The 12772-nt window shown below is 44.8% G+C and overlaps 1 protein-coding gene across 1 annotated transcript in view; it reads right to left on the reverse strand.

Annotated features, from left to right (window-relative positions):
- The window catches only part of lrpprc (leucine-rich pentatricopeptide repeat containing), a 150512-nt gene that overhangs the window by 76443 nt on the left and 61297 nt on the right, over window positions 1–12772 (reverse strand). Inside the window, exons 21-23 of the mRNA XM_061965277.2 lie at window positions 9255–9385; window positions 8922–9007; window positions 334–538 (exon numbers count right to left, since the gene is read on the reverse strand). Of these exons, the coding sequence (XP_061821261.1) occupies window positions 334–538; window positions 8922–9007; window positions 9255–9385 (422 nt within the window). The remainder of the gene's footprint in view (window positions 1–333; window positions 539–8921; window positions 9008–9254; window positions 9386–12772) is intronic.

A 12772-nucleotide genomic window follows, 5' to 3' on the forward strand; every position in this document is an offset into this window, starting at 1 on the left:
ATAAGTGCTGATTGGGGTTGTCCTATATTCAGGGTCATCTTGTAAAACGAGTTAAAATGGTATTACACCATAACATTAATCATATTCGTGCTAAGATTAAGTTTTTACCTATTCAAATAGATGTTGATCAGGAATGTGCAACAATACTTGGCTGTCTTATATTCTGGCTCATTTTATATATGGTTCAATACAACATGAATTATATTCATGCCAATATGAGGTTTTAACCGGTCAAAATTAGGTCCTGATTAGGGGTATGCGAAGACATGGGGTTGTCTTATATTTGGGTCAATACATTAATATACATCAAGATGAATTAATATTGGTTTTTACCTGTTCAAGTGGCTACTGATCAGGGGTGCGCAAAGATTGCCGCTGGGTTTGGCCAGTCCGAGGGTAAAGATGGTGTCTTGGAGGCGTTGGACAGCGGGGGGGCCATTGGATATGACTGCGTTGAGGGTGTGGAAGAGCATATTCAGATGGTTGTCGTTCAGGACCACGTCCTTTTCCTTCATCTCCTTCAGGATGTCCACGGCCTCTGGATGTGGGGGGCAAAGAGAAGGTCGTCTATCTCCACATTCATGCCAGCTGCTCTTTCAAGTCTAACTGAGTGGTAACAGTAGACACAAAGTAGAAACAAAGACAGGGAAAAGTGAGGAAGAAAAAAACTGGTTGGGTGTGTGAGTGTAATAATAAAGGCCCCTTTAGCTAATTCCATGTGGGGGAAACAAACCCATATTAAAGCAGCATTTTGCTCTCAGCGGGGATGCAAATGCAACCCTGGATAATGCCAACTCTGCGTTAATTGCTACGTGCGGGTTTCTAAACGAGACTACAATTACCGGACCCCGACAACGAAGGCCGGCTTTTTGCCATAGCCATGTGGGAAGGGGGTTTTGGGGAGGGGGGTCCAGGGGGGGGTAAATTATAGGTATGCAGCGATGAGGGCCAGTCGTGGCCTCGACGAGACCTCTGTAAACGGGATGAGGGGCCGATCCATTTTCCATGGAAATGGAGGGCTATTTACCTTCGCCACGCGCCCATCTGGACAACACGGGAGGGCTGAGTGGTGAACGGGGAGTGCGCATGTATGTGTGTGTCTCAGTAATTAAGATGCATTTACCGTCTATTTGGACAGCTGCTAATGAATGGGTTGATAGCGATACAGCCGCTTTCCACCACAGATACTAATCTATACAAAATGACCCAGGGGAAGCACGTGTGCAGAATATTTAAATGAATAAAGTGTGTAATTAAACTGTATGTCAATAATTGGAATGTGCCTAAAAGCAAAAAATATATATAAAATGTATACTGTATAACAGAGGTGTCCACATTTTTTCCACGAGGGCCATATAAAGAAAAAACTAAAGATGTGGGGCCATTTTAATATTTTAAGTTTTGAAAACAAGTCAAAACTAACCCATGTAGACATGCCAAGAAGTAACAAATATTTAAAGAAAAGGAGCCAACACAGCTTACCTTGGATTAATTCTTGAATGAAACTACTGTAATGCTTCACTACCGCCTCTATTCTATCTACCGCCAAGTCTCCTGGAGTCGCGACGCTTCAAAATGTTGCAACTTGCCGTATTGTTCACAACAAATTAGTACTTTTTTTTTTTCAAGCAGTTTTTAACCTTTGCAAATAAACACCTCTCTCCAATGATCTCCTGCTTCCGATTAACACTTTCTTCTTGGCGGATTTGGAAAATAAACACCATGGCTATACTTTGAACATTTCCAGTAGTCTATTCTTTTTTGGAGTTGCTAAACTTACATGTTACACCTGTTTTTGTGAAAGTCTTTCTCTCTCTATATCATTTTCTGACACACGTTAATCACCGAAACCAATTGCTCGCAGTAGATCTGACCAAATGGAGCAATCCATCTGCCATCCAATCACCAGGCATCACCTCCCTCGCTGCTTTTACCCATCTGGTGAGCCAGTATGCATATCCATCAGCTCATCCGTGCGTCGGGGCCAGCAAAGTGAGCCCCAAAGACACACACACACACACACACACACACACACACACACGCACACACATAGACAGACACACACACATACATCAGAAGACAAGGGAGGAGGACAAGCCAGGTAAACAAACATCACACAGCCCAGTGATTCATCTAATGTTGCACGACTTGACTTGCAGGTGAATATACGCACAAAAGAGCAGCAAAAGACAAAGTGCGAACAGAAAGACGGGTGCCGAAGGGGCCAAGGGCAGGTCAAAGAGGCAAGTGGTGATGGAGAGGTGCATTTAAAAAGATGGGAGCAGTTATACAGTAGGGTTTTGCTGGTCCAGAAGACCACTATGATGCTTCAAAGCAGGGCTGACAGGTTGAATGGATGATGGATGCACTTGACTTGGTTGGCGAATGAAATGGGCGATATTTAGGATGCTTCTCTGAAGTCAGAACACATTTTTAGTGTAGTTTTTAGTAAAGACAAAACCATATCTTTTATTTAAGAGGTAATTGTTGGGTACTAACGCATGGCCATAAACAGCCACAATGTTTATCACTAATTGTTACTGATATTTAAGGATGTAACGATATGAACATTTTTGATCAAAATTATTATGGTTATCATTATTATTGCGGTATCGTTAATGTGCTTAAAAAGTACTCATAAACACACTAGAATCTTTTGACCAAGTTTTTTTTTTTTGATAATAACGCAAATAAATAGAACTGTTGCACCACTATGTTGCACGTTTTGTGTTTATTGTTCACTGATAGTGGTTTAGTCTTAGTATTTTACTGTTTTAACGGCTAAACTTTTGTTTTAAATATTGGTTTGTACTGTAGCACATTTAGATTTATTCAAACGAGAAGTGTGTTAATAAGTAAATCTATTTATTATTATTGGCGGGCATTGTGGTGTCCTACTCTGTTAAGCGGTCCTAGAAGGCACCGTAAAAATATCTACGTCTCATATTTCTTTGAGTAAAGAACAAATACTCTTTTTTAAGCGAGCACAATTTTGCACAATTGAATAGCTTAGTTTCTCAGACAGTAATGCGTTTATATAAGTTTGGATTGGTGTATGTCGTTTAACGGGAAAAGACGTTTAAGTATTTTGTTTTTACGTTAGCATTTAAGCTAGCGAGTGTGCCCCAGTCAGTTTATCAAAGTGCAGTTATCAATTAGATCATTTTAACGGTAACACTAATCCTTGTATGTTTTATTGTGGTTGTTTTGTTAGATCGCTCATTGTCTTCAAGGCCTGGGCGATATAGCTTAAAAATTCCATCCATCCATCCATCCATCTTCTTCCGCTTATCCGAGGTCGGGTCGCGGGGGCAGCAGCCTAAGCAGGGAAGCCCAGACTTCCCTCTCCCCAGCCACTTCGTCCAGCTCCTCCCGGGGGATCCCGAGGCGTTCCCAGGCCAGCCGGGAGACATAGTCTTCCCAACGTGTCCTGGGTCTTCCCCGTGGCCTCCTACCGGTCGGACATGCCCTAAACACCTCCTTAGGGAGGCGCTCAGGTGGCATCCTGACCAGATGACCGAACCACCTCATCTGGCTCCTCTCGATGCGGAGGAGCAGCGGCTTTACTTTGAGCTCCCCCCGGATGACAGAGCTTCTCACCCTATCTCTAAGGGAGAGCCCCGCCACCCGGCGGAGGAAACTCATTTCGGCCGCTTGTACCCGTGATCTTGTCCTTTCGGTCATAACCCAAAGCTCATGACCATAGGTGAGGATGGGAACGTAGATCGACCGGTAAATTGAGAGCTTTGCCTTCCGGCTCAGCTCCTTCTTCACCACAACGGATCGATACAGCGTCCGCATTACTGAAGACGCCGCACCGATCCGCCTGTCGATCTCACGATCCACTCTTCCCTCACTCGTGAACAAGACTCCGAGGTACTTGAACTCCTCCACTTGGGGCAAGATCTCCTCCCCAACCCGGAGATGGCACTCCACCCTTTTCCGGGCGAGAACCATGGACTCGGACTTGGAGGTGCTGATTCTCATCCCAGTCGCTTCACACTCGGCTGCGAACCGATCCAGTGAGAGCTGAAGATCCTGGCCAGATGAAGCCATCAGGACCAAATCATCTGCAAAAAGCAGAGACCTAATCCTGCAGCCACCAAACCGGATCCCCTCAACGCCTTGACTGCGCCTGGAAATTCTGTCCATAAAAGTTATGAACAGAATCGGTGACAAAGGGCAGCCTTGGCGGAGTCCAACCCTCACCGGAAACGTGTCCGACTTACTGCCGGCAATGCGAACCAAGCTCTGACACTGATCATACAGGGAGCGGACCGCCACAATCAGACAGTCCGAAACCCCATACTCTCTGAGCACTCCCCACAGGACTTCCCGAGGGACACGGTCGAATGCCTTCTCCAAGTCCACAAAGCACATGTAGACTGGTTGGGCAAACTCCCATGCACCCTCAAGGACCCTGCCGAGAGTATAGAGCTGGTCCACAGTTCCATGACCAGGACGAAAACCACACTGTTCCTCCTGAATCCGAGGTTCGACTATCCGGCGTAGCCTCCTCTCCAGTACACCTGAATAGACCTTACCGGGAAGGCTGAGGAGTGTGATCCCACGATAGTTAGAACACACCCTCCGGTTCCCCTTTTTAAAGAGAGGAACCACCACCCCGGTCTGCCAATCCAGAGGTACTGCCCCCGATGTCCACGCGATGCTGCAGAGTCTTGTCAACCAAGACAGCCCTACAGCATCCAGAGCCTTAAGGAACTCCGGGCGGATCTCATCCACCCCCGGGGCCTTGCCACCGAGGAGCTTTTTAACTACCTCAGCCACCTCAGCCCCAGAAATAGGAGAGCCCACCACAGATTCCTCAGGCACTGCTTCCTCATAGGAAGACGTGTTGGTGGGATTGAGGAGGTCTTCGAAGTATTCCCTCCACCGATCCACAACTTCCGCAGTCGAGGTCAGCAGAACACCATCCGCACCATACACGGTGTTGGTAGTGCACTGCTTCCCCTTCCTGAGGCGGTGGATGGTGGTCCAGAATCGCTTCGAAGCCGTCCGGAAGTCGTTTTCCATGGCTTCCCCGAACTCCTCCCATGTCCGAGTTTTTGCCTCCGCGACTGCTGAAGCCGCACACCGCTTGGCCTGTCGGTACCTGTCCGCTGCCTCAGGAGTCCCATGAGCCAAAAGAACCCGATAGGACTCCTTCTTCAGCTTGACGGCATCCCTCACCGCCGGTGTCCACCAACGGGTTCTAGGATTACCGCCACGACAGGCACCAACTACCTTGCGGCCACAGCTCCAATCAGCCGCCTCGACAATAGAGGTGCGGAACATGGTCCACTCGGACTCAATGTCCAGCACCTCCCTCGTGACATGTTCAAAGTTCTTCCGGAGGTGGGAATTGAAACTCTCTCTGACAGGAGACTCTGCCAGACGTTCCCAGCAAACCCTCACAATGCGTTTGGGCCTGCCAGGTCTGTCCGGCATCCTCCCCCACCATCGCAGCCAACTCACCACCAGGTGGTGATCGGTAGAAAGCTCCGCCCCTCTCTTCACCCGAGTGTCCAAAACATGAGGCCGCAAATCCGATGACACAACTACAAAGTCGATCATAGAACTGCGGCCTAGGGTGTCCTGGTGCCAAGTGCACATATGGACACCTTTATGCTTGAACATGGTGTTCGTTATGGACAATCCGTGACGGGCACAAAAGTCCAATAACAAAACACCACTTGGGTTCAGATCCGGGCGGCCATTCTTCCCAATCACGCCTCTCCAGGTTTCACTGTCGTTGCCAATATGAGCGTTGAAGTCCCCCAGTAGAACGAGGGAATCACCCGGGGGAGCACTCTCAAGTACTCCCTCGAGTGAATCCAAAAAGGGTGGGTACTCTGAGCTGCTGTTTGGCGCGTAAGCGCAAACAACAGTCAGGACCCGTCCCCCCACCCGAAGGCGGAGGGAAGCTACCCTCTCGTCCACCGGGTTGAACTCCAACATGCAGGCTCTGAGCCGGGGGGCAACAAGAATTGCCACCCCAGCCCGTCGCCTCTCACTGCTGGCAACGCCAGAGTGGAAGAGAGTCCAGCCCCTCTCGAGAGAACTGGTTCCAGAGCCCTTGCTGTGCGTCGAGGTGAGTCCGACTATATCCAACCGGAACTTCTCTACCTCGCGCACTAGCTCAGGCTCCTTCCCCCCCAGCGAGGTGACGTTCCACGTCCCAAGAGCTAGCTTCTGTAGCCGAGGATCAGACCGCCAAGTGCCCTGCCTTCGGCTACCGCCCAGCTCACATTGCACCCGACCTCTATGGCCCCTGCTATGGGTGGTGAGCCCATTGGAGGGGGGACCCACGTTGCCTCTTCGGGCTGTGCCCGGCCGGGCCCCATGGGGAGCTTAAAAATTCAATTTACAAAATTTTTTCCGATTCTTTAAGAAACCAATAAATACAAATGACAGATAATTCCAAACAAGTTTTGCTTTTAAAACGGTAATAATAAATGTCAAGACTTTTACCGCAGTTATCAATATTACTGTTTTTCATTACATCCCTACTGATTATATAAGTAAATGCAGCTTGTAGCGCAAAAATAATCTTCACTCTTGTCAAAACCAAGCTATTCTGCTTAACACGAATTAGGGAACCAATAAATGGGACATACGCTAAATGACAGGACACAGGCTTCTTTGGATATTGGGAGCAGATTATGCAACAATAGCAAATATTGCAATGTTTATTGTCAAGAAGTAGAATGAGGATCAAAATAGATGAAAAGACACGTGCTGATAAAATGAACGAGACGAACATGATAAACGAGCAGCGGTAAATTAATTGCCGACACGGAGAGGAAAGTGGGGGCGTAATGAAAGTGATAACAATAAAGGTCAAAGACAATAAGGAAGTGAACTGGCGTGTGCTGAACCACAGGAAAAAGAAAAAAAATCCATTAAAAACAGATTTTTCTCTTTTTTTAAAAAACAACAAGGAGAAATTATGTTCACCCGGGCCGAGCGGACCACCAGCGCCTGGGCGGGTAAGAGCTAACGTCAAGGTTAGCCATGTGTGCTAATGTGGGTGACAAGCGTCTCGCCCAATGTGTGCACTCTGGCTAATGGCGAGTGCGTTAGCGCTGACGATACCCAAGCCAACACACACGGGCGGACACTCCAACTGTCGTGCCCAACAAATGCCTTTTGCTTGAATTCACATGCAAATTTCTGTGTGTGTGAGAGTGTGTCGTGTATGTGTGCGTGTCTGTGTGTGTGTGTGTGGCACTTTGGTGGACATGATCTGCCATGAGCATCAAGGCGGATTTCAATAATTCCAGAAAAATACACAAAGTCCTGTAATTTTCCCCTCTCTCATTTCTCACTGATGCAGGGATGCATCAGTGAGAAATGTGTGTGTGCGCAACGTAGACAGGCAAAGCGAGAGGGAGGACAGCAGACAGGACAGACAAGGGAAACATTTGGCTGTCATTGTGTGCAAAAAGCAAAGCGGCAACACTGATGGTAATTGGGTCTTCGATGGGCTGAAGGAAATCCACCGTAGCATTCCGAAAATGGTCGGCTAATATGCTAGAAGGGACACAGACAGACTGGCGACACACACGTAGCAGGGGTATTTTACATTCTTACAAAGTCCTTTAAATTGAATATCAGGAAACGTATTGTTGTTTTTGGCATTTTAAGTAAGACCAACTAAAAGTGTGTCTACACAGTGCAAAGTCGCTTCTCAGGTACTATAAGCCGCACCCCCACGCCAAAAAATACAAGTTTTTTCCAGGTAGCATTATCACTGGAGGACTAGAGGAAAAGGAATGTCCAAGTATGCTACACATACATACACAACAAGCAGGACGACACAAGAAGCTAACTGCTAATGCTTAAATGTAAAGTAGCGGTGATCGATCCAGATGTCGATACTATTAATTCCTAGTTTAAAATCAGTATATAAACAATACTTAAAGTGAATCCCGCAAATTTCAGACTATAAGCTGCTACTTTTTTCCTACACTTTGAACCCTGCGCATTATATAATGAAGTGGCTAATTTATGGATTTTTTTTCACTGGCGTCAATAGTCTTTTTTGTGGTGTTTTTTTGTTATTGTTTACAAACCCCAGGAAGAAAGTATCTGGACACAGGAAGTGTTTCAGGGCAAAACTCAAATTATTTAAATGGGAGCCAACAATAGTTCTTTGCTTTTGGTTTATTTATTGTGCACTAGACACTGTAATTTGTTTAAAAAAATGTATGTAACATTCAATACATCAACTGATTTACAACAATGCTAGCACATTCTAAATCTAATAAGACAAGCTTTATGAAAATGTGTTTGTGTGTTTACTTCACTTACCTGCTATAACACATTTTCAGTTCTATAATCTGCTAAAGTATTAGATCAGTACTTGAAATCGGATAGGATCTGAGGCAAAAAAAACGAATCGGCGGTCAAAAATGTTGATTGGGACATCCCTACTTGTTAGCAAATGTGCTTAAAAGGAAGCTACATGTTCCTTTATCATGCACCCAAAATCATTATTCAAGTTTTTTTTTCTTTAAAAATCCGTTATATAAAATGAGATTTTTACATTTAGGAGATTACGGCCTCTGTCCAGAAATCACCTGCTTTCAATAAAACTTTGTGGGGTTTGTCCCAGCATATAGAGTATTAAAGATAATTATAAACAAATAAGTGTGGTTAAATAAACCTTGTGTCCTGTCAAGTTGCAACAAGAAACCATTTAGATCTTGAAAGATACCTCAGTTGTCTTAGGCTGAGATCATTTAAAATCTATGGGAGAACTCAGAAAGTTTGAAGAAGATGGAATAAAAACGAAAAGTGGTGCTTAAGTGCATTGGAACATCTAAGGAGGAGGTGGACCAAAGCCGACTCTTAAAAAAAGTGCCGCAGCTTCAAGTGCACTCCAACACACGGTGGACAAATCAATAACAACAACTTACCTTCCAATCGGTCATTCTTGGCTAGGAGCTTGACGAGCATGATGTATTTGCCCGCATCCAGCAGCACTGATGAGTCTTTGCGACACCTGGAGAGGGAACGACATTGTCTATTAATGTATTCCAGTCAAGGTAATGCAACTCAACTATTGTAGGCGCATGCAGGAACCAGGTGATGAAGAATGGCGTAAATGGGGGAGCGTTTCTTGTGTTTTACGTGGGCGGACTTTGCATTAATGTCTCTCCTAATACCAGTCAAGTTAAATTTTAATGGCAAAATACAGGTTGCAGCGCATGTAGCGGACTCGTGTGTGTGTGTTTGTGTGGTCCACGCACATTTCCCTCTTCAGGCTCATCGCCTCGTCCACATTGTCGCAGCGGCAACAAAGGCTGATGAGGAGGGCGTAGGCCCCATTTGTCATGTGGTCCTCGTATTGCTGCTTCAGTTCCAGGGCACGCTGCATGTTCTGAAAAGATGCAAAAACACTCAGAAAAGACTGCAATGGAGCCTCAAAACTCAAAAACATACATTTTACTTGCTTTTGAAGCCTAAGTTCAAGTAAGTAATGCTTTTAGCATGTGCACTTTCAAGGCACATGCTAGTGAAACAAATGTGTTTTAACGAAGGGTGCACGATAAATATCGAATTAGGATGTCACACAGATTAATTGGATAGCAAATAATCCTCTAATAACCGCTAAAATAAAAACCCTCCAATGTGGCGAGATTACCCCTACTGTGCTGTTGGTGTGTTAGAGTGAGCAAATTAAGCGCTTCATTTCTGCCGTGCAGCCTGTCGTAAACAAACACAGCTTTGATCGTGTGGGACTTCTTCGCTGTTTCAGAGAAAGACTTTTACATGCTATTTCCACCAAATGCTCAGCAAACATTACACAGTAAGGGAAAAAAACATCACGTATAAACACATCAAAGCTTATCAGCCAGCTAAAACGCTAGGAACTCAACGACAGTGTTTTGAAAGCCAACAAAGACTCGGGATGGGTATCGTTCACATTTGAACCGAAACGGTACCAATTGCCAGTACCTGGGAATCAACACCGGTACTCGACTGAACTATTCATCCATCCATCCATCTATCTTCTACCGCTTGTCCCTCTAGGGGGCGTGGGGGTGATTGGAGCCTATCCCAGCTGCATTCGGGCGTAAGGCATGGTACACCCTGGACAAGGCCATTTTCGGTAATGTTGTGTGCTTTAATAAAGTATTAATTGTTTGATAATACATATATATATTTTTAAATGTAATATTTAAAAATGTGCTGAAATGATAACTGTGCTGTCCTGTTATATATTGTTTTCTTATAACAATTGGAGTCTCATTAGCAATGTAGTTGCACTTCGAAGACATTAGATGGCAGTAAAAAAGCACGGTGGTGCAGGGGTTAGTGCATGTGCCTCACAATACGAAGGTCCTGAGTAGTCCTGAGTTCAATCCCGGGCTGGGGATCTTTCTGTGTGGAGTTTGTGAAGTCAATTAGTGAAGTGAATTAGATTTATATAGCGCTTTTCTCTAGTGACTCAAAGCGCTTTACATTGTGAAACCCAATATCTAAGTTACATTTAAACCAGTGTGGGTGGCACTGGGAGCAGGTGGGTAAAGTGTCTTGCCCAAGGACACAACAGCAGTGACTAGGATGACGGAAGCGGGGATCGAACCTGCAACCCTCAAGTTGCTGGCAAGGCCGCTCTACCAACCAAGCTATACCGCCTTTGCATGTTCTCCACGTGACTGCGTGGGTTCCCCCGGGTACTCCGGCTTCCTACCACCTTCAAAGACATGCACCTGGAGATAGGTTGATTGGTAACACTATATTGGCCCTAGTGTGTGAATGTGAGTGTGAATGTTGTCTGTCTATCGGTGTTGGCCCTGTGATGAGGTGGCGACTTGTCCAGGGTGTTACCCCGCCTTACGCCCATGTGCAGCTGAGATAGGCTCCAGCACTCCCCGCGACCCTGAACGGGACAAGCGGTAGAAAATGGATGGATGGATGGATGGATGGATAGATGGCAGTACTGTATAAGCTATGTTGTCGAACTAGGAAGTAGCTTTTTCCAGGAAGTTGAATGTGTTATGTAGCGCCCTACAAAGTGTTTGTACTATAAGTATTGGGCTTATTACACACTAGCTGTTTGATTGGAACAATTATCTTAGTGGCAATCTTCATTACCAAATTTGGAGGTGTTAAAATTGCTAATGCTAATGGTAGCCTTTCTTTGGAAAATCCAGTGTAAATTAGCATCACACTAGCACATTTAAGGTTGTACCAAGCATATTTGCTTTGTTGGTGTTGAAAACTGCAAAATTACTAAGGAGTTTGGCTGAGTCCAGCTTGAATGATTGTTCACGTGAGCTGGTGTTGAGTAGGGGTGTAACGGTATTGTTTTAAAGTCTTCACAATAACACCGAGGCCCATGACCGTATCAAACAAAAACTTGGAAGTAGTTTTTTTTTGGTGCTTTAGCATTGGCCGGATCTAAAAAAATAAACTACATCTCTCGAAATCCTCTGTGCAGTGTGGGGCGGCAAAGTGGGGGCGTGGAACACCGTAAGCAGGAGGTGAAGTGTACGTAGTCGATGAGAGGAATGGTTATTTTGAAAATTTCCTGAAAATTTATTAAAAATCTATCCATAACTATTTGAGTAATGTTGTTAATCAGACAAACAAATCCTGGCAAAAACATAACCTCTTAAGTGAGATAAGAAAGTATGCGTTCTGCAAACCAAAGCTCGAGTGTTTTCAAGGCAACACAGAGCCAGCCAGTCATGTGGCAGCACACAAAGGGAAAATCACCCCCCAAAAATATGAGAAAACATAAAAACTACTTAATATATCCCCAAACCATCCATCCATTATTCCACCGCTTGTCTCTCGATGTCATCCGGGGGGGCTGCAGCCTGTCCAGTTGCACCCAAGCGGAAGGCAGTGTACACCCTGGACAAGTCGTCTCCTCATAAACTATCACCCAGAAAAGATATTTGAAGCCAGCAAAGCCAAACATCAGTTTGTGAGGTATTTACATTAATAAAAGTTATATTGTAAGGTAACTTTTCTGAGTAACAGCATATTCCAGACAGATATAAACATGTCCACTGTGGCGGACACTGCTTCTCAGAAATTTAAAGTTGAAAGACACTAAAGTGAACATTATTGTTTTACACTGGATGTTTACGTTGTCACTTTAAAGACACGCAATTTTAAAGTTTTTTTTGTTTGTTTGCTTGAAACAGTGGATGTCCCCGCACAATTCTTTGCACTAAAACATTCTTGTGTGTAGTAATAAATATGATTAGAACATTTGAGCATGTTTGTGTTGAAATAAAGTAAGTGTGTTTATCCTAAACATTCTTGCCACTTACCACTATAACATTTTAAAGTTATTGTTTTTGGACACATGCCACAATATTATTGTCCTGTGAGATTTTGATATGGTTACATCCCTAGTGTTAAGTCAACAACCCGACATGACATCACGTACAAAAAGGTATCAAAAAATGGCACCGATTGATTTTGCATTAATCGATACCCGGTCGTACCGATAGAATTTGGTCGATGTCTGTAAACGTACCGTTCGGTACCCATCCTTAACGAAGACGCTCGCTGCTAAAAGAGCTAGCCCAAAACCAGTCGCAAAGAAATGCCCCGAGCTTGTTCGTTTCGTTATGACATTTGAAAAGTGTAAAATGCTTGCCAAACACGACCTGAGGGCTAAAGCACTCTGTGATTTTATCATGGAAATGATGGCACTGGACAACCACCCTTTAACATTATTGAAGATTCTGGATTTTGTCAAGACAAATCTACAAAAACAGTACACTTTGTCAAGTCTACTTTA

Source organism: Nerophis lumbriciformis, linkage group LG02 (assembly GCF_033978685.3).
Source record: "Nerophis lumbriciformis linkage group LG02, RoL_Nlum_v2.1, whole genome shotgun sequence".
Lineage (NCBI taxonomy): Eukaryota > Metazoa > Chordata > Actinopteri > Syngnathiformes > Syngnathidae > Nerophis > Nerophis lumbriciformis.